Consider the following 24,528-nt stretch of genomic DNA (forward strand, 5'->3'; position numbering starts at 1 on the left):
TACCCCGCCTCCTGCCCGATGACAGCTGGGATAGGCTCCAGCGCGCCCGCGACCCTAGTGAGCAGAAGCGGCTCAGAAAATGGATGGATGGATGGATGGAAATTGACAAGTAACGAAATCATCATTCCAGTAAATACTTGTATGAAAAACACTTTTGGGACATAAATATAAAACAATCTGACATAGGAGTGAGCTTCGTTAAACGCTACCAGTATTCTACTAGGATGGGACGTAATCATGATATTTATGTTGAGTATAATGTGATCTGTGGACCTTATATAGAGCCTTGTGGAATACCACCAGTATCGATATAAGAGCGCCCTCTGTTTATGACGCCCTCTGTTTATGAACGCCCTCAGTTCTACTCCCACGGCAGCGACGTAACCCACATTTAGGTTAGTTATAGACTACCATTAATCTAGGATAACAAAGTAATAAAGTTGTAATTACAGTAAATATTTAAATATAGTAAATAGTAACTGTAAATAAAACACTTGTAGGCGATAGGGCACTAACTGAGCATGCCTTCTCGTACCGCATGAACGCGTTTATTTTGGTTTCATCTGCCCATATGGCATTCGTTCAGGGTGTCCCCCCTCTTCCCCGGAGATAGCTGGGATAGGCTCCAGCACGCCCGCGACCCTAGTGAGGAGAAGCGAAACAGAAGATGGATAATGAATGAAAATAGATGGATAAATGGATGGGCGGATGGATAAAAGGGTCGTGTATGAGACTCCAACTCCCATGATGCCCCGCCGTGACCACTGTTCCAGTTCAAGGTTCAACCATGACAGCAAAAATAGGCTCGCTCTCTCTCAGTGTAGCTCGCCGTTAACGCTCCCTAACTTGAAGGCAGGAGTGGGGTGGGGGGCGGAAATAAACCACTAATTTGGGCCAGGCCACGGAGCAAGCTCGCCGGCCACCGAGTACCCGATGTGCCTCAGCTAAACGATTGAGCTGTTAGCCGCCACTAGCTCTGACACAACCGACGGCGAGCATTGCTCGATAGCTAGCCGGAGGAAAAGGTGGATGGTCGCGGCGACGGCGGTGGCGGTGGAGGAGGTGGTGGAGGGGAGCGCCTCGGATAAAATCCCAACAGATGCTAAGCAAAAAGACATTTTTTTTTAACGTGAAAAAACCCCCAAACAAAACCCGGGGCCGCCATGTTCGTCCAGGAGGAGAAGATGTTTCCGGGCAAAGTGTTGAAGATTCACATCTGTGCCGTGGACGGCGCCGAATGGCTGGAGGAGATCACGGAAGACAGTACGGTGGAGAAACTCAAGGAGAAGTGCTTGAAACATGTACGTTTTACGCCTTTTTTTTATGCTTGTTTCCGTTGTGTCGTTTCGTCTCTGTGTCAGTGTCACCCGGCCCTCGTATTTATAGTTAAGTTCATTTAAATGGCGAGCAGACGGGCGGGCTTTGGCTATTTTTAGGCACGGCTGCCGTCTCTCGCTTCTCGGATGCTACCAGCTAACTTTCCCTTTTTGGATGTGGCTATATTTATGACATTTATTATTCCACACTACACACTAGTCTTGAGTTTTATTAGCCTTACAGTTAGTGTACTCTCCGGCCATAGTATTAGGGACCTAAACGTGTCTAATCGTCATTATTTTTGTAAAGTAATAAGTTTTTTTTTTCCTCGTGTATTTGGACGTCATTAAAGCAGCAGGTGTTCCCAACGAAATGTCTGTTGAAGAGTGTAAAAAAAAATCATTTATTGAATGATTGAAACAGTGTGCACAAACTTTATTGTTATTGATTGGGCATATTAACTTAGTTGAGGAGGGGAGGGAGAAAAGTAGGAAACAAGTGGTATGAAAGGGGGAAAGGAGGCATGGATTGAAGGAGAAATTGTGAAGGGAAAAAATGAATGACAGATGGATGAAGAAAAGGGGGAGGAAGGGAGAAAACAAGGGTGTAAGAAAGGGAGAACAGATGGAAGGAATCAAGGATTTAGGAAAGAAGTAAGGAAGGAAGGGAACAAGGATGTCTAGATGGAAACAAGGCTTTATTAGAGGAAGGGATGAAAGAAGGAAGTTCAGAAGGATGGAGGAAAAAATGGGAGGGAAATTAACAAGGATGCATGAAATGCTGTAAGGAAGGAAATGCAGTGGGGCAAAAAAGTATTTAGTAAGCCACCAATTGTGCAAGTTTTCCCACTTAAGATGAGAGGCCTACAGTATAATTTTCATCATGGGTATACCTCACCGATGAGAGACAAAAAATGAGAAAAAAATCCAGAAATTCACATTGTCTGATTTTTAAAGAATGTATTAGCAAATTATAGTAGAAAATAAGTATTTGGTCTCCTACAAATAAGCAAGATTTCTGGCTCTTACAGACTTATAACGTCTTCCTTAAGAGGCTCCTCTGTCCTCCACTCGTTACCTGTAATAATGGCACCTGTTTGAACTCGTTATCAGTATAAAAGACACCTGTCCACAACCTCCAACAGTCACACTCCAAACTCCACTATTGCCAAGACCAAAGAGTTGTCGAAGGACACCAGAAACAAAATTGTAGGCCTGCACCAGGCTGGGAAGACTGAATCTGCAATAGGTAAGCATTTTGGTGTGAAGAAATCAACTGTGTTATTATTAGAAAATGGAAGACATACAAGACCACTGATACATACAAGACCACTGATAATCTCCCTCAATCTGGGGCTCCGCGCAAGATCTCACCCCGTGGGGTCAAAATGATCACAAGAACGGTGAGCACAAATCCAAGAACTACACAGGAGGACCGAGTGAATGACCTGCAGATAGCTGGGACCAAAGTAACAAAATGCTACCAAGGGTAAAGGCTTCTTTATACTCGCACGACTGGTGATCGCGTTGATGTCACTGCGGCTATCCCGGACGCAGTTTGCCTTTATGCTGGAGCTCAACCCACACCCGCTGTTTTGGGAAAATGTCCTGCAGTTCTCCTCCAAGTCGGGTGTGCCGCTACGGCTGGTATTGGCGAGGACACCACAGGGTGGAGTTTACTCTGTATTTTTTGGCCATTTCCAGTACGCGTTTTTACTTTCCTTTCCGGAACAAAGCAACAACAATTGCGACCGAGGAACAGTGTCTGCTAGAACAAATGGACCTAGATGACCAGATGTTACGTTTAATTATGCTGCAAAATCGATCAAGAAGGCGGCGGCGTAGTGGTATGTAGAACCAAGGGGACCGCTGAGTACGTCATCACACCATGACTAAAACGGACCAATCACAAGAGATGATCTCCGTGGCATTCTATGCGGGTGGCTGTCGGCCGCGCAAGTGCGTGAGTATAAAGAATCCTGCAGTGCCAGACGTGTCCCCCCTGCTTAAGCCAGTACATGTCCAGGCCTGTCTGAAGTTTGCTAGAGAGGATTTGGATGATCCACAAGAGGATTGGGAGAATGTCAGATGAAACCAAAATAAAACTTTTTGGTAAGAACTCAACTTGTTGTGTTCTGAGGAGAAAGAATGCTGAGTGACATCCAGAGAACACCAGACCTACTGTGAAGTATTGGGGTGGAAACCTCATACTTTGGGGCTGTTTTTCTGCAAAGGGACCAGGACGACTGATCCGTGGAAAGGAAAGAATGAATGGGGCCATGTATCGTGAGATTTTGAGTGAAAGCCTCCTTCCATCAGCAAGGGCATTGAAGATGAAACGTGGCTAAGTCATTCAGCATGACAATGATCCCAAACGCACCGCCCGGGCAGCGAAGGAGTGGCTTCGTAAGAAGCATTTCAAGGTCCTGGAGTGGCCTAGCCAGTCTCCAGATCTCAACGCCATAGAAAATCTTTGAAGAGAGTTGAAAGTGTGTGTGTGTTGCCCAGCGACAGCCCCAAAACATCACTGCTCTAGAGGAGATCTGCACAGAGGAATGGGCCAAAATACCAGCAACAGTGTGTGAAAACCTTGTGAAGACTTACAGAAAACGTTTGACCTGTCATTGCCAACAAAGGGTATATAACAAGGTATTGAGATGTACTTTTGTTATTGACCAAATACTTACTTTCCACCATAATTCGCTAATACATTCTTTAAAAATCAGACTGTGATTTTCTGGATTTTTTAAATTTTTTTTTCACATTTTATCTCTCATAGATAAGGTATAAGGTATACCTAATGATGACAATGACAGGCCTCTCATCTTTTTAAGTGGGAGAACTTGCACAATTTGTGGCTGACTAAATACTTTTCCCCCCGCTGTAAGTGAGGAGGGAAACAAAGATGTTATGAACGAAGGAAGGACTGAAAGATGAAGGAAGGATGATGGAAGGGAGAAACAGATTTTATAAAAGAGAGTAAGGAAGGAAACTGATGGTATGAAATGAAGGAAGAAAACAAAGATGTTTGCAAGGAAGGATGGATGTATGAAAGGTGAATGGATGGATGGAAGGAAACAAGGATGGTATGAAGTAAAGGGAGGGAGAGAAGATGGTAGGAGGGAAAAAAGAAGATGGTATGCAAGGAAATGAGGAAAGGATGAAGCGTGGAAGGGATGGTGGTAGGATGAATGGAAAAGAGGAAGGAAAGCTCGGATGATGGCAGGATGGACCCTGGGATAGTGGAGTATGAGAGGAAGACTGAGGGAGGATGGAAGGAAATGGTGTATGAAAGGAGGGATGATGGAAAGAAGGTGAGGCTGGAAGGAAGGATGTGTGATGTATGAAAAGATAGAAGAAGAAAGGAGGGAGGATGGAAAGAGAAGATTGGAAGGAAGGAAAATATATTTAAAAGGGCACAAGGGTTGGAACACTGATTTCCCACCTTTATTTTCTGGTGTAATAATAATAATAATATAAAGGGTGTGTGTGTGTGTGTGTGTGTGTGGTGTTTTTGTTTCAGTGTGTGCATGGAAACTTGGACGACCCCAAGACGCTGACCCACCACAAGCTCATACACGCTGCTACAGAGCGAGTGCTCAGTGACACCAAAACGGTGGCGGATGAAAGCCTCAAAGATAAAGGTAGGAAGAAACCAATGAGAAGCTATGAGGAAAAAGTCCCACGTGATGTCACTAGGAGGCAGTTTGTATTTATCTATCTATTTTGTAGACGTTCTGCTGCTCATAAAGAAAAGGCCGCCGCCGACCCCTCCCAAAATGTCGGAGGTATGCGCAGAAGAAAAGGTAGGACCTGTGGACTCCTACAAGTAGAGATGTGAATTCCATATCACCATTATAGTGAGCAAAATGATCACGGTTATTACAATATTGCTAAAGGAAATGGGTATATCAGTGCAATGCGTATAGCAGGGGCACAAGTCAAAACATTAGGTATGCTTCTAACAAGCACTAAAACAGTAATGCACAACATATTTAAAAAGAAAACATGTATCTCAAAATATTAGACCAAAATATACAAAACATATTAGACCAAAATATACAAAAAATATTCGAAACAAATACAAAAGGTTAACATGACAGTGAATGAAATTAATAATACACTGGTATTTAGGAGTAAATTTGATGAAAAATACATATCTGAAAAGTTACAAACATTAGACGAAGTATTAGACATTACAAAATATTTAACAAAAATACTAGGCAAAATAAACAAACATCAGATGAAAAAGGAAATGAAAAACTACAAAAACATTGGGAATATATTTCATAACAGATATTAGACAAATAGTACATAAATATCAGATGAAGACAGAAAAACACAAAAAAATTTGATAAATGCGTCAAATATGGAAAACTATCAGGAAACAAATGCAAAAATATTACCCCCTCCAAACATTCTCACAAACTACAGAAAAATCATGAAAAATCATGTATTTTTAATGAAAATAATGCAGAGTATTTGAAAAATAGAATATCAGAAAATAGACAAAAAAGATATTAGCCAAGAAAAAAATAGACACACAGAAATATCAGATGGTATAGCATGGGGAAAATACAAAAATATTAGATGAAAATAAATCAAAAATGGAAAATCTCAGAAAAAAAAATCAAAAAAATTTAAGACTATACAAATTATTTAAAAAAACATTCAAATGTTTGATGAAAAATACACAATTATACCGAAATTCCAAGCATTTTTGAAAGTGTTTTTAGAAAGCACTACACAAATATTTGAAAATGTAAATAAAAGAAATAGCCACTAATCTCAGATACGCGGAATACGTTATTAACGATAACTCCAGTTTGAAATGGTAATCTTAACCCACTGAAATTTGTTCACGGTTCATCAGTAAACATTTAAACAAACGTTTCATCCCAACTCCTAGCTACAAGAACGCTGCTGATATTCTTTGCCCTGCTTTTGTTTGTGTCAGAAAAAACAGGACAACAAGGCCCCGGACAAGGACGCCATCTTGAAGGCCACTGCCAACCTCAGCACCCGCCACACGGACCGCACTGTCGCGCAGCACAATATCAGAGACGTAAGCCCTTACTCGTTCCTCTTCTCTTAGCCCCTTTTTGAGGCTGCCCGCTTGCAAAAAAGGCAAAACATACACCCAGAGTTAGTCTTTTGATACTTTGTGAACTGAGGTGCGGCATGGTGGACGACTGGTTAGAGCGTCTGTCTGACAGTTCTGAGGGTTCAATCCCTGGCCCCGCCTGTGTGGAGTTTACATGTTTTCCCTGTGCCTGCGCGGGTTTTCTCCGGGCACTCCGGTTTCATCCCACATCCCAAAAACATGCATGGTAGGTTAATTGACAACTCTAAATTGCCCGCAGGTGTGAATGTGAGTGCGAATGGTTGTTTGTTTGTATGTGCCCTGCGATCCAAAATGGATGGATGGATGAACTGAGGTCTCGGCTGGTACGCTGAGGTCTTGTGCGATATTCCTGATGCGTCGTATAAAACAACAGAAAATGGAAAAATATCTTGGGGAAAAAAGACAAATATTAGCACAAAAATATTAGACAATACCATCCATCCATCCATTTTCTGAGCCGCGAGGCTGACGCTCTAACCAGTCGGCCACCATGTCGCCTAGACAATACCAAAATTAGATTTAAAAAAACTCTAATGAAATGATTAGATTTCTGGATGTAAATATTGGACCAAAAATACAAGCCAAAAATAAATAAATAGCTGTAAAATACAAATAGTAGAAAAAATTGAAAAATATCAGGAAACATAAAATATTTCAACAAAACATTCAACAGTACAAATTATTACAAAATAAAAAATGTTAAATATTTGCTGTAAAAAAAAATACTAGCCAAAAACATAGATAAAAAAATATAATCTCATGGAAATAGTAGACAAAAACATAATTGACACAAAGGTACAAAAGATGAAAATTACAAATATTAGATGAAAGTCGAAAAACAAAAATATTTTTAAAAATATGGCAAAAATGTAACACAAATATCACAAAAATGTAAGCAGATACTAGACTTTACGATCTGATCGGTATCGGCTGATGATTTACATTTTATGCTGATCGGCACACCTGGAGGTGTGCCTTCTCTAATTGTCTTCGTCCTCATTTGACCATCATTCATTTTGTTGTCTAGTTTCAGACTGAGCTCCGAAAAATCCTGGTGTCCCTCATTGAAGTGGCCCAGAAGCTTCTGGCCTTGAACCCTGATGCCGTGGAGCTTTTTAAAAAGGCCAATGGTACCACACCGTACCCCTATGAATTAAAAACATGGACATATCCCCTCTCGTTAACCCGCGTCTGTGCTCCGCTCTTCCCTCAGACATGTTAGACGAGGACGAGGAAGATCGCGTGGACAACGCGGCCCTCCAGCAGCTCACCGAGATGGGCTTCCCTGAGAACAGAGCAATCAAAGCCCTCAGACTCAACCAGTGAGTCTCAAATCGGGATGAGTCAGCACTTACGGCTCCTAGATTTCAGGCTTTTTTGTGTTGCACGCTTGTGCTTTATCAGACTTTTGTGTAGCTATCACACTTTGCCAGCATGCTGTGCTTCTTTTTCAAGCCTGTGCTTCTTTTTCACACTATTGTGTTACACTGCAGTCACGCTTTGCACAATCTCGCTCTGTGCTTCTTCTGCTGGTCACGTTGCTTATTTTTTAGCGCACTACGGTAGGGCTGCAACGATCATTCAAATGACTTGAAGAGTCATTGAATATATTGAATATTCCCGGTCGCCGTCACTACACTTGCCACTGTACACACTCGCACCTACGCACACACCTTCCTCCTTCACAGTCCCGCCGGACGACGCCTGCGCAGTCCCTTCTCACTCCCATATCGACGCACGCGCCCACACACACTGAGCTTGCTGCCACAATCACGTGGGACAATACCCGTAACAGAAGTATTTTGACGTAAATTTCGACCTTAACGGTGAAATCCGACCTACGCGGAAATTTGGGGTAAGTCTGCAGCGTAGGAACGGAACTCTTTTGTAAATTGAGGACTTCATGTAATTTGATTACAAAAAACGTCGTAGCAAAATCTCCACCTCGAAGCTTTGCAGTGATAATATTTCCATGCGGACTAGTGTTGCTGAAGACTCAAGTAGAAATAAGTTGGCGCGATGGCAAAGCGTATGTAAATGAGAGAATGTCCAAAGTTTGGGATTGGTTCAGATTTTAAAAAAGATTAAATGTAATGTGTATACTGCAAGGCATAACTGGTTTACACAACAGCACCTCTACGATTGCTGACATAAGGTATCGTAAACATTGTTAGCCAATTTTAAAAAAGTCTAACACCGCTACTTGGGCCGTATTTTAATGCCTCCACGGGTGGTCAAGGATAGACACCGCTGCCGTTTCACTTAATCGCTTTATTGTACAAATATTAAACAAAATAAGCACGTAATAAGCCCATTCATACACTAGCTGCAACGGCCACAACTGACTCCGATGGACTCAACGTGTAGACTGGCTAACCTGAGCCAACAACAGCCAAGTGCACCCTCATTCTCTGACACAGAGGTCACTCGCCAGACTAGGCCCCGCTTATTAAAGCCAGACGCATTCAAAGTCACAGATACTTCAGTGTAGGAAGTTAGGATGGCGACCCCAAGTGGAAAAAAATAATACCTGCACCTCACATGCATATTTTGTATTGGTAGTGTTGTTTAAAAGTTTTTTTTTTCCCCGACTCCTCGAATAGACGCTGGGATGATGGGTAGAATAATCCATCCATTTTCTGTACCGCTTTAGCCTCACTCGGGTCGCGGGCGTGCTGGAGCCTTTCCCAGCTATCTCCGGGCGAGAAGCGAGGTACACCCTGAAGTGGTCACCAGCCAATCACAGGGCACATAGAAACAAACAACTATTCACACTCACAGTCACACGTATGGGAAATTTATAGTCTTCATTTAACCTACCACGATTGTTGTTGGGATGTGCGAGGAAACTGGAGTGCCCGGAGAAAACCCACGCAGGCACGGGTAGAACATGCAAACTCCACACAGGCAGGGCCGCGGTTTGAACCCCGGTCCTCAGAACTGTGAGGCGGATGTGCTAACCAGTCTTTCACCGTGCCGCCGGTAGAAATATCGATTCTAAAAAGTATTCGATAGCTGTAACCCTACGCTCGTGTAACGGTTTGTGCTTCTTAGTTGGGTCACTCTGTGCTTCATTAATTTTGTTATGTAGTACATTGCTTTCACACTTTGTCATGCTCTGTGCTCATTTTTCATATTTAAGTATCAGACTACTGTCTTTTTTTTTACTTTCACTCCAGTCTCTGCAACTTTTTCCTGTAACTGTGGTTCATTTACAGGCTTTGGTGTTCCATTCTGCTGTCACGCTTTCACACTCTCACTTTGTGCTGCTTTTTCAGGCTTTTTGTTCAGCTCATTGATGTTGCGTGTGTGTTTTTTGTTTGTTTTTGTTTTTGTTTTTTGTTTTAATACACAGCATGTCGGTGACTCAGGCCATGGAATGGTTGATCGAGCATGTTGACGACCCCTCCGTGGACACGCTGCTGCACAGTCAAGATTCTTCTGTTGCTGCCACAGGAGCCGCCACTAACGCTAACTCCGCTGCCACAGCCGGCCCGTCAGCTTCGGGCTCCTCCAGAACATCCATCGTGCTCGTCCGCATTGCGACGCAGCCTGTCCGGCACGGAGGAGAGCAACAGCAGACAAGATGAGCTTACGGAGATTTTCAAGAGGATTCGCAGGAAAAGGGAGTTCAGGCCTGACTCGAGAGTGTGTGCCTTTTTGTCATTATTGTTAAACAAACTTGTGCCACCCACCTTACTTCCTCTTCACCCTAGGCCTCTGTTTTCCAGGCTGTGTTTGCTCTCATGGAGATGGGCTTTGAGGAAAAGCAGGTGATTGATGCCCTCAAAGTCAACAACAACCAGCAAGATGCAGCGGTAAGTACATGCCTGAGGTCACACTTGACACTTGATATTTGTCATTAGGGTTGGGCATCGAGAATCGAGAACCAATTTGAACCGGGACTAATGTTCTGGTTATCGCGGAATTCTTGGTTCCCAGTTTCGATGCCTAGTCCGCCGGCCCCAATGAAGAAGTGACAAAAACCAATGAAGAAGAAACACGCACAAAGATGTGCTTGTGCCCAATGGCGGCGGCAAACAAAAGTGTCTTAACTTTTTTTAAATTAATGACCAGTCGCCTCAGTGCAATCCTTGGAATAAGATTATATTGTGCAAAGGAGGCTTTCACTATGTGTAGTGTCTGACGTGCTCAGAGCCTCAGCCAACACTGTGTGGAGCTTCAGTGAAGTCAACTCTGTCAATTGGGTGAGTGAAACAATAAAATACGTCTATGCCAACATTGAGACCGCTAACAAAGTAAACGGTTGGTTGCACTTTTGCACTGATGATGTTTAGCATTTATTTTAGCAGAACAGTGGTGAGGTGTGCTGTAGGTGTGACACACACACATATAAGGTGGAGGTGGAACTGCATCAGGGATCAGCCCTGAGCCTGTTTGCAATGGTGATGGATAGGCTGACAGATGAGGTTAGACTGGAATCCCGTTGGACCGTGATGTTTTCAGATGACATTGTGATCTGCAGTGAAAGCAGGGAGCAGGTGGAGGAACAGTTAGAATGATGGCGGCATGCCCTGGAAAGCAGAGGAATGAAGATTAGCCAAAGTAAGACAGAATATATGTGCATGAATGAGAGGGGTGGTAGGGTGAGAGTGAGGCTACAGGGAGAAGAGAGAGCAAGGGTGGAAGACTTTAAATACTTGGGGTCAACCATCCAGAACAATGGTGAGTGTGGTCAGGAAGTGAAGAAACGGATCCAAGCAGGTTGGAATGAGTGGAGGAAGGTGTCAGGTGTGTTATGTGACAGAAGAGTCTCTGCTCGGATGAAGGGCAAAGTTTATAAAACACTGGTGAGGCCAGCCATGATGTACGGATTAGAGACAGTGGCGCTGAAGAGACAACAGGAACCAGAGCTGGAGGTGGCGGAAATGAAGATGTTGAGGTTCGCTCTCGGAGTGACCAGGTTGGATAAAATTAGAAATGAGCTTATCAGAGGGACGGCCAAGGTTCGATGTTTTGGAGACAAAGTTAGAGAGAGCAGACTTCGATGGTTTGGACACGTCCAGAGGAGAGATAGTGAGTATATTGATAGAAGGATGATGAGGATGGAGCTGTCAGGCAAGAGAGCTAGAGGAAGACCAAAGAGAAGGTGGATGGATGTCGTGAGGGAAGACATGAGGGCAGTTGGTGTTCGAGAGGAGGATGCAGGAGATAGGCTTACATGGAAAAGGATGACGCGCTGTGACGACCCCTAAAGGGACAAGCCGAAAGGAAAAGAAGAACATTTTAGTCTTACAACCAATGTAAGAGCCGATGACAGAAAAAAATAAAATCGGTGAGTGAGGAGAGGAATCAACGTTTTATAGCATTTGGTTCCATCCATTTAAAAAAAATAAATAAATAAATAAAAATCACCAGTGCTGTACTTTTTGTCGCAAAATGCTGAGTTCCGGTGCCTACCCTTAAAATACAAGGCTACAAGGTTAAAACAGGAAGTCGAGTTAAAACTTGCACATATAAACCATTTGATGTGATAAAACCGTCCCAAATAAAAATTTTAATAATGCAGTATTTAACTTTTAGCTGAAACATTAATTAATAACTATTAAGTCATTTGAGTTAGTTCCACACACATTACCTTTTTAGTTCATAGGTTTTATATTGATACTGGTTATAAAGAACCCCGAGTCAAATATTCATTTTAGTCTATGTTGCGGGCTGCTAAGAAAAGGGATGTTAATAATTTGGACAACCTTTATTTAAACCATTGAAACTTTTATAACCCAGCCCCCTAAAAGAATCTGAATCGAGAATCGTTTGGAACCGCAATCGAAATAAGGAACCAGAATTGGGACCTTAATCGCTCAAATTCCAACTATGCCCAACCCTACTTGTACCCACTATTTGCGTAAAATGGCAAACTTTTTCTTGTAAAATCAAGCCTTTTAATTGCGATATGATAACTTTATTCACACACAATTACAACTTTTTTCTTGTAAAATCATGTAATCATATAAATCTCATCTTTTCATATAAAATGTACTTTTTTTTAATGTTTTCTTTCACACAAAATTACGACTTTTTTCTTTTGGTATTTTCTGGCAATTTTAGAATTCATTAGTTTCATAATATTATAATTTGATTCACATAAAATTAAGACTTTTTTTCTTGTAATCTTATTTCTCGTAATATAGTTTTATTCCTCTAAAATGAAAGCTTAGTTTCGTAATATTTTGATGCCATTCTATGACTTTATTCTTGCCTAATCGAAGAAGCCACTGTTTCTGTGTTCTTCTATTTGAATGCATTTGTCATTTAAGATATAGTTTTGCAATTTTGTGTGTAAATTCCTCTTCAAGCATGACTGAAGCAATGCTACTCAACTTGTGATCAGTCGCCTGACCCAACGTGCACAAGTCCACAATGACGAAGGAGTCTCGTGTGTGTGAATGTGTGTGGATATGTCTGTGACACACTGCGTTACAGTGCGAGTGGCTGCTGGGAGACAAAAAGCCTTCTGCAGAGGACCTGGACAAAGGCATCGACACCAACAGTCCGCTCTTCCAGGCCATCCTGGAGAACCCCGTCGTCCAGTTGGGTTTAACCAACCCCAAGACTCTACTCGGTACAAACATAAACAGTACACACACACACAGAGAAAACCCTCGGTATTGACAGGGGGTTAGGGACAAAGACCCACTGTGAATAGCAAAAAGCCACAAGTAATTGATGCCCAACCCCCTTCAAAAAATGTTAATAATTGCCGATGGTAATGGTTTGAACCATAAATATACTACAAACGATGATCCCAAAACACTATCATTTCAAACTCCATCCATTTTCTACCGCTTATCCGAGGTCGGGTCGTGTGGGCAGTAGCTTTAGCAGGGATACCCAGACTTCTCTCTCCCCAGCCACTTCATCCAGGGGGGATCCCGAGGTGTTCCCAGGCCAGCCAAAAGACGTAGTCTCTCCAGCGTGTCCTGGGTCGTCCCCAGGGTCTCCTCCCGATGGGACGTGCCCGCAACACCTCACCAGGGAGGCATCCGAATCAGCGGCTCTACTCTGAGATCCTCCCGAATGACCGAGCTTCTCACCCTATCTCAAAGGGAGAGCCCGGACACCCTGCGTAGGAAACTAATTTCGACCGTTTGTATCCGGGATCTTGTTTTTTCGGTCACGACCCACAGCTCGTGACCATAGGTGAGGGTGGAAACATAAATCTACCGGTAAATTGAGCGCTTCGCCTTTCGGCTTAGCTCCTTCTTTACCACAACGGACCAATACAAAGTCTGCATCACTGCAGACGCTGCACCGATCCGCCTGTCGCTCTCCCGTTCCATTCTTCCCTCACTCATGAACAAGACCCCAAGATACTTGAACTTCTCTACTTGGAGCAGGATCTCATCCCCGACCTGGAGAGGCCACGCCACTCTTTCCGACTGAGGACCATGGTCTCAGATTTGGAGGTGCTGATTCTCATCCCAGCCGCTTCACACTCTGCTGCGAACTGCTCCAGTGAGAGTTGGAGATCACGGCTTGATGAAGCCAACAGAACCACATCATCCGCACATCTGCAAAAAGCAGAGATGCAATACTGAGGCCATCAAACCGGACCCCCTCTACGCCTCGGCTGCGCCTAGAAATTCTGTCCATAAAAGTTATGAATCACGCCCTTCCAGGTCTCACTGTCATTGCCCACGTGAGCATTGAAGTCCCCCAGCAGAACGATGGAGCCCCCTGCTGGAGCGCTCTCCAGCACCCCCTCTAAAGACTCCAAAAAGGGTGGGTACTCTGAACTTCTGTTTGTTGCATAGGCACAAACAACAGTCAGGACCCGTTCCCCACACCCGAAGGTGGAGGGAGGCTACCCTCTCGTCCACCGGGGTGAACCCCAACATACAGGCGCCGAGCCGGGGGGCAATAAGTATACCCACACCTGCTCGGCGCCTCTCACCGTGGGCAACTCCAGGGTGGAAGAGAGTCCAACCCCTCTCAAGAGGTCTGTTACCAGAGCCCAAGCAGTGTGTGGAGGCGAGCCAGACTATATCTCGTCGGAACTTCTCGACCTCACACAGCAACTCGGGCTCATTCCCTGCCAGAGAGGTGACATTCCACGTCCCTTGAGCCAGCTTCTGTAGCCGGGGATCGGATCGCCAAGGTCCCTGCCTTCGGCCACCGCCCAGCTCGCATTCCACCCAACCCGTATGGCCCCTCCTACAGGTGGTGAGCCTATGGGAAGGGGGACCCACGTTACCCATTTCGGGCCCCATGGGTGCAGGCCCGGCCACCGGGCGCTCTCCATCGATCCCCACCTCCAGGCCTGGCTCCAGAGTGGGCCCCAGGTGACCCGCGTCTGGGCAAGGGAAACCTCGATCCACTTATATTTTTCATCATAGGAGTCTTTTACCTGTGCTTTGTCTGGTGCCTCACCTAGGACCTGTTTGCCATGGGTGACCCTACTAGGGGCGTGAAGCCCCCGACAACTTAGCTCCTAGGATTTCAAACTCATCTTAGAATATTAACCCTTGTTGTGTTTTACAGACTAATTGATTTGGGGGAAAATTGCACTTGGAATTGCATGTGTAAGATTGTGCATAACTTCCATTAAAAACCCAGGCTAAATTTAGCTCCTTCCCTACATAAAAGAAGTTAGTCTCGCAGTAGAAATGTTTTGCTTCTGCATACTTCCTTGACACAGATTGCTCCTTTCAGGGCTTTGGCATCATCTTGTGGCATCTTCATTTGTTGCAGATAGAGCACAAAACATGCAAATAGTTTAGTTTTTAGCAAATATCTGAAGATAGGTTCCACAGAAAAAAATTAATAGGTGATTTACACAGAAAAGAAATATTGGGTGAATTTGCGAATAGCGAACTGCAAATGGACGGATGTTCACTGTAGTTTAAATCATAACTATGCCACAAGCTATGATCCCAAAACACTCATTTTAAACTCCTCTCATAACAGTTACCTTTAAAACCAAATGGAAGCACAAAAATGCGAAGACAGCAGACGTGGGGAACTTGAGTCACATGAGCCAATCCACAAAGCCAAGATTTAGATTGATTTTGTTATTACTTCTTTAATGTCATCGCCTGAATGTCACATGACTTGACCGGTGTCAAGTGTGGAAAATCGAAGTGGAAAATCTAATTTTAAGACTTGGGACTTGCTTAGCTGAAACTAATTGAAGACTCGAGTTTGACTTGAACTAACTGACTTGACAAGTTTTGCCTTTTTACATTTTAAAATCCATCCATCCATCCATTTTATGAGCCGCTTCTCCTCACTAGGGTGGCGGGCGTCGCTGTCGTCATTTACATTTTATATTTAGATAAACAAAAACAGCTTTCATTTATTGTATATGTCTGGTACTGTCTGCCCAAACATGGATATTTCAGCTCACTTATAAGTTGAGAAAACACCGTGTAGTAAATTGCAGATGTTTTGTTGTAGTTTTGACTGTGCATACTCACACACCCACACACAGCAACATCAGAATTTGCATTTTATTTTGGAATTTTATTTATTTATTTATTTTAGTGTTCATGCTGTGGTTAAAAAATCAGAAGTTACTCACCGTTTACTCAGCACTTGAGTAATTATTTCACTGGGTACCTTTTTATTCAAGTAATTTTTTGGAGGACTACTTTTTACTTGTAACAATATTCTTTCTTGAGTACAATATTTGGCTGCTCTACCCACCTCTGGAGCGGACATCCTCTATTGCTACTCTTAGGTTTAAGCAACATATTTGCTCATCAGCTCGTGTCGTATTTGTTGCACTGGTCTTTTGTATTTTCGTGTTGAGGTGCTGCAGGTCGTGGCCCTGGTTGTGGTCCCAGTTTAACAGCGAAGCACACGTAACCGGCGACGAGTTGATCCGCTAGTACATCTTATATTAATTAGGAAACGCGCCTACATTTATCTTATTAGTTCACGGATGTTAAAGTTAAATGTATTAAGCATCGGAGCGAGGTTAGGGATTATGTCACAACACAGAATTAACTAACTTCAAATTTAGCAATGGCCAATAAAAACAGAAAAATATTGTACTTAATATTTTCCTGGAGGATGCATTTGGGATTAGCCTTTGAAGTTGGTAATAGTGAAAAATGAAGTGAAACAGACAATGATTGTAGTCAATTCTTTTCCAGAATGAGAGCGCTTAAAGAGGAGGATGCTATTCATGTGGCACAGCTTGAAGCAGGCATCAGGTGCAGGTGGAGATGGACCTGGCTTAAGTTGGAGGCCAAAACAAAAAAAATAAAGAAATGAGGCAAAAATTTTATTTTAATCCTAAATTTGCACATCAACATGTACTTGAGCGGTGTAAATAAATGTTTTTCTGCGTGAATACAATTTGTTTTTGTGCCTTATTGTAGTCTTTAGAGTCTTCCAGATTGCTTAATTTATGTTAAAATAAAAAACTTTTTATGTGGGATCCCCTAGAGCCCCCCTACTTTCTTTTTTTTTTTGTCACCTTTTTCATGTCTTTGGTGTTTGCATGTCTGCGTTATAAGACAGGACATTGTAGCCAAGCTCCAAAAAATTTAACGTTTTTCTGTTTCGCTGTTTCTATTTCAGTTGTGATTTTATTGTACTGTACCTTGCAGACGTATGAAGTATGTCGCCTCGTTGGGCAGCCCTTCTGCTGCTCCAAAGCATTCTAGTCTGGCAACGGCAGCAGCCAGGCTAGTCCAACGTTCTCTGTAAATTGGCCGATTGGAAGACGAGTTGGCAAAATTGCATGATTAGTGAATAGTCCACTTCATGCTTTAAATGTAAAGGCGACTAATTGGTTCAACCCCTAATAGACAATACAGTGACTGGGTTGTTTGAATGCCCTCTTGACAAACTGCCACTAAATATTACTTCTTCACACTGGGCCAGGTGAATTTGAATAGATATTATTTATCTTAAACATTAAAGTGGGAAACTATGCAAAAATATAACACTGAGAAGGGGGCCAATACTTTTTCACAGCACTGTAATCATAACATTTGAAAAAACAAAATCTAACTGGTTTTATGAAGTGTAATCAAGCCAAAAGTCCGACAAGCATGCACGCACACACGTGTACACGCACACACGTGTACACACACACACACACACACACGCACACTAAAGTTTAATTTGCATGCTTGTGCCTTTAAAGGGGACATATTTTGCTAAACCAACTTTTTCTAGTATTTGGGATGTAATATTGTCTCTACGGTACCTCAGTGAACATGAAATATGAATTAAAATCGTCAAGGCATTCCTGAGTTCCAGACGTTCTTCTGCCGAGAGGCCTGAAATCAGGTCGTTCAAATTTCTCGAGAATATCTTCATCACTAGCGGCTTCAAATTGTTTTAAACACCCAGCATTATTGTATTTTATTTTTGTGTTATGTTAATTGTTAACCCTTATGGCTGGCTGTGGTGTTTCCCATCGTAGGCAATGTTTATTTTTTTTTGTCATTCTCTTCATTTTCTAGTTAGTTTTCAAGTAAACTCCAATTGGTAGTGACAAATGCACAGCCTGAAGCCTCTTTTTTTTTTTTTTTTTTTTTTTTTTTTTAAATAATATTTAATTATATCAGCCCAAGTGCTGCTTGTTGTCAAGTGAGTGGAGCCTCCTGCCTCCATACAGCACTCATTTTGGCCTCACATGCCAAAGCAAAAACTCAGCCAATCGACGGCTCGTATCTCGAACAACTCGGAAGTTGGGTCACTCATATCTCAAGGCACCACTGTATAGTTAAGTATTGTTGTAAAACACAATATATGTATACTTCAGACTGTATTTTTATGGCTCGGCAGAGTCTGACACTCAGTGACTTAAAACCTTGAAATGCCATGTTGCCGTTCAGTTGAGTTGAGTGGGTGGGTACCAAACACGAAGTGGGCAGGTACTTGAATATGAATGTACAAAACCAAGTCACAATATCAGCGATATCAAATCCACCTGTTTTGCAAGCCTTTTACCGTTGATTGGCTTAAGTATTCAACTGACAAACCGCATAGATGTCAGACTAAAACCATGTCACAGACTCATTTTGACCTATGTTAGGCATAAAACGGAATAAAATTGAATGCTGATGGAAGTATACAAATAGTTTGTTCCACAGAAAATGTTTACCAGTAGATAAGTTGCGAATGGCGATTTGCAAATCGCGAGGGTTTGCCTTATCACTTTTCTTTATTTGATTTGTTCCCCTATGCGTGTAGCATTCGAGGACATGCTGGAGAACCCCCTGAACAGCACCCAGTGGATGAATGACCCCGAGACGGGCCCTGTCATGCTCCAGATATCCAGAATCTTCCAGACCCTTAATCGCACATAGAGGCGAACCACCACCCTACACGTGTGAATGTGGCAGCTGTGTGCATATATGTGTGAGAGATGAGTAATGTTAATGCCAGAGGAGTTGTACCTATACAGTAAATATTTATAACAGTACAGTTAAAGTATACGAAAAACATTATTATTACTACAGCGACGATACAAAGTTCTATTTACTAGGTCGTTTTTACATTTTAACAAGCGCAATTTCTAGTTATTTTACAATATTGTTTTTGTCACAATCAAACACACGAGCACATTCAATGTTGACACCATGTTTGGCACAATATGTATTGTTGCATTAGTTTTTTAAATTTTAATTTATTTGGATTTTCGCCTTTTTAAACCTGTTATGGGTCAAATTTACAAAAGTGTATTAGGGCCACGCTGAAAAGCAAAAGCAAACATTTATTTAGAATTGAAGTTGTATGATTATGAGAATAAATTTGGATATTTCCCTGAAAAGAAGTTGTAATCATATGAGGAAGTTTTATATTTTCAAGATAAATTAGTATTTTCAAGAAAATGTAATTTTTAGGAAATAAGTACAATTCAGATTAAAGTAGAACCAAATACACCCAAAAAAAAGTTAGTTAAATTTGACACATTACAGAAAAGTGTTATTCAACAAGCTGGACAATGAATGAATGAACAAAAATAAAAAATGGCAAAGTATGTGAATTGGGGCTTCCAAATGGGCAAGAATCTGCTATTTGTGGAATGTCACGTGACCAAAGCGGAACGCAGGATGGCTGACTTCCTGTGTATGCTATGCTAACGAGCATAACTAGGTTTGGTGACTAGGCTGGTGTCTTCGGGCAAACGTTAAATACATGTATATCCTTTATTTATACAACTATGACACATGTAAGCATGAACAAAGCCTAAATACAGAATAAAGTCGTACAGTTGTAGTTGTGGTGACATCTTGTTTTATAAAAAAAAAAAAAAAAAAAAAGGAGGTCGCGCACATACCAAATTGAGACGTTCTTTCCGTTTGTAGACACTGGGCGTGTCGCTGAAAGCTCTATAAACCCCGCTTCCCCGGAATGCCCAGCTGTCGATCAAATATGTGCCTTCTTTCACGGCTCCTAAGCGGGGAGAGGAGAGTTCCCAGAGAAGGACATTACATGCTCTCACAGGCTGCAGAGAAGCAGCCTCTGAGCCAGTATAATGACCATCAGCCACCCCGCCGGTACAATTTTCCCTCCTTTGAAATTCAGCGCGCCTCTGTGGTCGCCAAAGGGTTGACCATAAGCGGCCACTAAGAGTGACGCGCACCGGTACCCTTGGATAATTATCCCCCCCGACCCACCCTTCTCGCCCGGCGACGCGCAACCAGCAACTGTGAGGCTGACGGCCCTAAACGCTGTTGTTGACTGCTCACGGCTCCCATCTGGTTTGCTGCTGCCTCGCAATGCGTGTGGGGGCAGACGGCAGAGACACTAACCCACAAAACACAGCCCTAGTTTTTACCCTTTTTTTTTTTTTTTTTTTTTTTTTTTTTTTTTTTTTTTTTTCCCCCCCCTTGGCCAATTTAGATGATAAGAATTTCAAGCTATAGCTCAACATTTCAGAACTAAATTGTTCTCAGTCTTTGCACATTTTCAGCACTTCAAACATATTTAATGTATTTAGAAACAAATCAAGGATATGACTTTGGTGGCACTTTAGTAGAATGAAAATGTAAGACTGTTTTTGCATTACATTAATTTGGAAAGTATGTTTTATCTCAAATGTATGACTATTCTCATATTACAACTAATCTCAAATGCACTATTTTTTCTTTAATGTATGACTATTCTCGTAATATTCTGATTTTAATCTAAAATATCGATAATATACAACTTTATTCTCATTAATCTCAAATATACAACTTTTTCCTCCAAAATATTCTTGAGACCATTCATCATTTTAAAAAATATCCCACTTTATTCCCATAAAATTATGACTTGTAGTGTAATTTAATACACTAAATTGAGCCAATTGAAAGTTGTTGTTTTTTAAACGTCAACAAAAATAGACTAAACATCTTGTGCTGGCCTTAATTTTGTCATATTTAAAAAAATAATAATTGGTGAATTTGTATGTACAACATTTACATATATTAAATATATTTACACAGCAGGCTATAAGAGGGGGCACAAATGTATTTCTTTGTACACTTGGAAATTAGTGTACAGTAGTATATTTCATTTCAATTTAAGACTCAAACATAAAACCTGTTTCATCTCCAATGTACATAAAAGAAGGGTTAAATGGTCGCCTGGAACCCAAATTTGCCGTGCAGTACATCCCACTTGGTCTATCTTTCTGTGCAATATCAAGCAGTGGTTAACCTGTAAGGAACACTTGTTGCTTTTAAGAGGTGTGTGACGCAATATTATTGATACTTTAAAAAGCAGGGTTGGGCAACCTCAATAACGGCCCACCATACAATTGTAAAAAAATTTAATTTAGGCTGAAAATGCTCACATTTTTTTATATGTATTTCCCCCCATTAATGTGGTGGGCGGCCCCTGCTTTACTATCAGTACAGGAGGGTCTGTGGGTTGTTGCCAAACGTTTGGAGTGTTTTATCAACTGCTCTCTATTTAAAAAAACAAAAAATGCTATTGATGTGACTTCTTTCTGCTCAGGGAGGTTGAGATAGTTTAGTTTGTGTTTTTTTTCCTTCCTTCCTGCTTGTGTGACAACTGAACAAAATGGCTTTAAGGAGTTCTCGTGGTTTCTTAAATGCAATATATGCAGTACTCACAAAAATGTTTGCGATAGTCAGACTTCCGGGTGAAATTTCAGGATGAGCTTGAAATGCACTAAAACCTTAACGGGCTAACTTATTTTGACCTTCTGTTTTGAATGCACATTTAACTACTGTTTTCACAATTTGCTGTTCTTTAAGGAGCTGAACAGCAACATTCACAACAAGGTATTTGAACCGTAAATCAACCGATACATTTCCAGGGACGTCCAATTCTGTGCCTTTCTGTGACTCCTCCATTCTCTGTGTTGTAAGCGTCTGATGGATGGCACTTTAATCTCAGTGGCCACTTCCCTCTCAGAGTATTCTGTTTGAAGCCTCTAAATGGCGGGTACTCAAGTACATTTCAGAGTCTGTACTTTTTTGTAAAAAAAAACAAAACACCAGTAGAAGTACCGATTAGACAAAAGCCTAGACTCGGGAATGTACTTACTTTTGTACACAAGTACATTTCAGTGTCTGCTTTTTATGGAAAAGGAAAACTGGTAAAGGTACTGATTCAACTTAAGACAAAGTTAAAAGAAAATAATAATAATAATAAACTACAGAATCTGAAATGTAATTTTGTACTTCAGTACATTCAGAATCTGTACTATTTTGTAAAAGAAAAAAGGGAAAAGCGGTAGAAGTACTGACTTGACTCCTTTCAAAGTGAAACAGTAGACAGAAATGAACTTACTTCCTTTTGCAGTTAGTACATTTAAAAGTTTGTACTTTTTTATAAAACAAAAAAAACCAAAGTACTGATTGAACGCCTTGATAAAACTACAAATGTAAAGATTCTTAATTTTACTTAGGTACTCGAGTACATTTCAGAATGTACTTTACTTACACAATGTTCTGGGAGGGAAGTATCCACTGAGCTTACAGTGTCACAGGCAGCGTGTCACCAGCATGTTGCAAGTAAGAGACTGGAGAAGTCACAGAAAGGCAAAGTAGTGGGAGGCCTTGGAAATAAAAATAAAAAAATGATTGTGAATTTTACCATTCAGTTTCTTATGAGAGTAAAGTAAGTTGCGCAAAACGTACTAAAACATGAAGCAGTTGCATTCAAAAGATTACAAATTAAGTTTAACTGTAAAGTGCATTTTAGATTTGTCCTGAAATTTAACCACAAAGTAATCCGAATTTTTTGTGAGTACAGTTTTGTATTTGTGTGTGTGTGTTTGTGCGTGTGACAATGGCGAAGGTTATTCTTATTTATATGGAAGCCAAACTGAAATGTGTTATTTATAATGAGCTCATCTATGAATGTGAAGACAAAGAAAAGGAATGGAAAATGATTCAAATGTCGTGTCAATCGTCAACGCTGCTTTGTCTATTCAACCACAACACCGTTTGTTTGTTTTTTCCCCAGCAACCTATGCAATATGTTCTCACGTGTATCTCCACTCGGAGACATCTGAAACACTTATTGCATTAAAGGCATTTTTTTGGGCTCTATGGTTGTGTGTTTAAGTCTCAAAGTGTCATAGAAAGACATCAACATGCAGTTTTTGTCTCCTGGTATCAAGTTTTGTATTAGGAAGAAAACAAAAATATGTAGCGCGAAAGAATTTTTATGGCATTTAGATTTGGTGTAGGTAATCATTTGTGCTCAAAGCCACCCCTATTTTGATGGTTAAAAATTCACAAAAAACATGGTCTTGTGTCTTGGCTGTCGGTTCTTTAATCTCTTGTGAAGATCAGTAGCACTCCCCAAAAAAATAAAGTACACTGTTATACTCTGCCTAAATGAAAGTCAAACCCCTGTGGTGTGTGTTCAAATAACAATGCCTAAAGTTATGTTTACTTTGTAAACATTTCATTTGAATTCTGCAACTTGCTTTTGTGTGTAACTTGTAAATTTATACAAAACACTATTGCCAAATGCAAATAGTACAAGGCAACAAGTGGAGATTAAAAACAGGAAATACAGTATATAATCTTCAAGCAATATTTTTTTGAATTGTGTCAGTATTTAAAATTTACAAATAAAAACAAACATTTTAATTATATTTTTTAATTAATCCCTGAAAATACATCCTCATCCCCAAGCAAATGCTTTTTATATTTGACCTTTTAAAAAAAAAAACAGTTTTTCAGAAATTGTATTTTGTCTAGCAATTTAAGAAGTTATATTAGTTTGTATATTGCAGTGCTTATCTGTTGTCTTCTCCCTTCACTTTCCTTACAAATTTTACTTTTTATCAATGTTACAACTTGAATCTTGAAAAAAATTGTTTTCCATAAAAAAAAAAAAAAATTCAAAAAAATTATTTACATCTTGAGAATATGTGATATTTTTCTCAAGACTACAACTTCTTTCTTGTAATGTTACAACTTTAGTCTTAATCTGGGAAATATACGACCACCGGTCTTCACATAACTAATTACAAAAGTATTTTTTTTAAAAGTACCTATGGAAATATGCAACTTTATTCACATTATTACAACATTCATCTCGAAAATATATGATTTTTTTTCCTATCCATCCATTTTCTACACTGCTTCTCCTCACTTGGGTCGCCGAGGGCGACTGACTGTGGACGAGAGGTGGGGTAGAGGTGGGGTACAACCTGAACTGGTCGCCAGCCAATCTCAGTCCTCAAAAACTATGACTTTTTATCCAATATAAAATAATATATATACAACTGATCTTATGAGCACATTGTTTTTTTATTGAGAAATATACTACTTTATTTTAATATTACCACTAATAATCTCATAGCAATGTGTGTGTGTGTGTCCAATTTGTTGTTAATATTCCTCTGTCCCTAATGTTAGTCAGAGATGGCAAAGTGAGTCACTCTATGGAGGTATAAATAGCCAAAATATGAAACATTTAAGTACCATTTTGTCTTCTTTACATCCGTAAAAGTAGAAGGATAAATAAATGAGTCGAATAAGTATTTCTACTACTGAGTCTTCACACAAACATCTGTATTTGTACTCCAGTACTGAGTGGGAGTTTGAGTAACTTTTGCCATCTGTATAGTTGTCATGGTACTGCTAACAAGAATTGCATAGGTCTCGAAGTCGAAAACAAAATGAA

General features: G+C 41.0%; 1 protein-coding gene across 1 annotated transcript; it reads left to right on the forward strand.

The window, feature by feature from the left end:
* The first annotated feature begins 778 nt into the window (after positions 1 to 778).
* ubac1 (UBA domain containing 1) lies at positions 779 to 19,647 on the forward strand. Its single transcript, XM_061672391.1, is given in 11 exon segments — positions 779 to 1,301; positions 4,840 to 4,960; positions 5,049 to 5,122; positions 6,274 to 6,381; positions 7,469 to 7,571; positions 7,655 to 7,763; positions 9,797 to 9,992; positions 9,994 to 10,089; positions 10,173 to 10,259; positions 12,889 to 13,027; positions 18,619 to 19,647. Coding segments are annotated over 11 exon segments (1,287 nt in total). The 5' UTR covers positions 779 to 1,163; the 3' UTR covers positions 18,735 to 19,647.
* Positions 19,648 to 24,528: the final 4,881 nt, after the last annotated feature.

This window comes from Phycodurus eques, chromosome 3 (assembly GCF_024500275.1).
Source record: "Phycodurus eques isolate BA_2022a chromosome 3, UOR_Pequ_1.1, whole genome shotgun sequence".
Classification (NCBI taxonomy): Eukaryota; Metazoa; Chordata; class Actinopteri; order Syngnathiformes; family Syngnathidae; genus Phycodurus; species Phycodurus eques.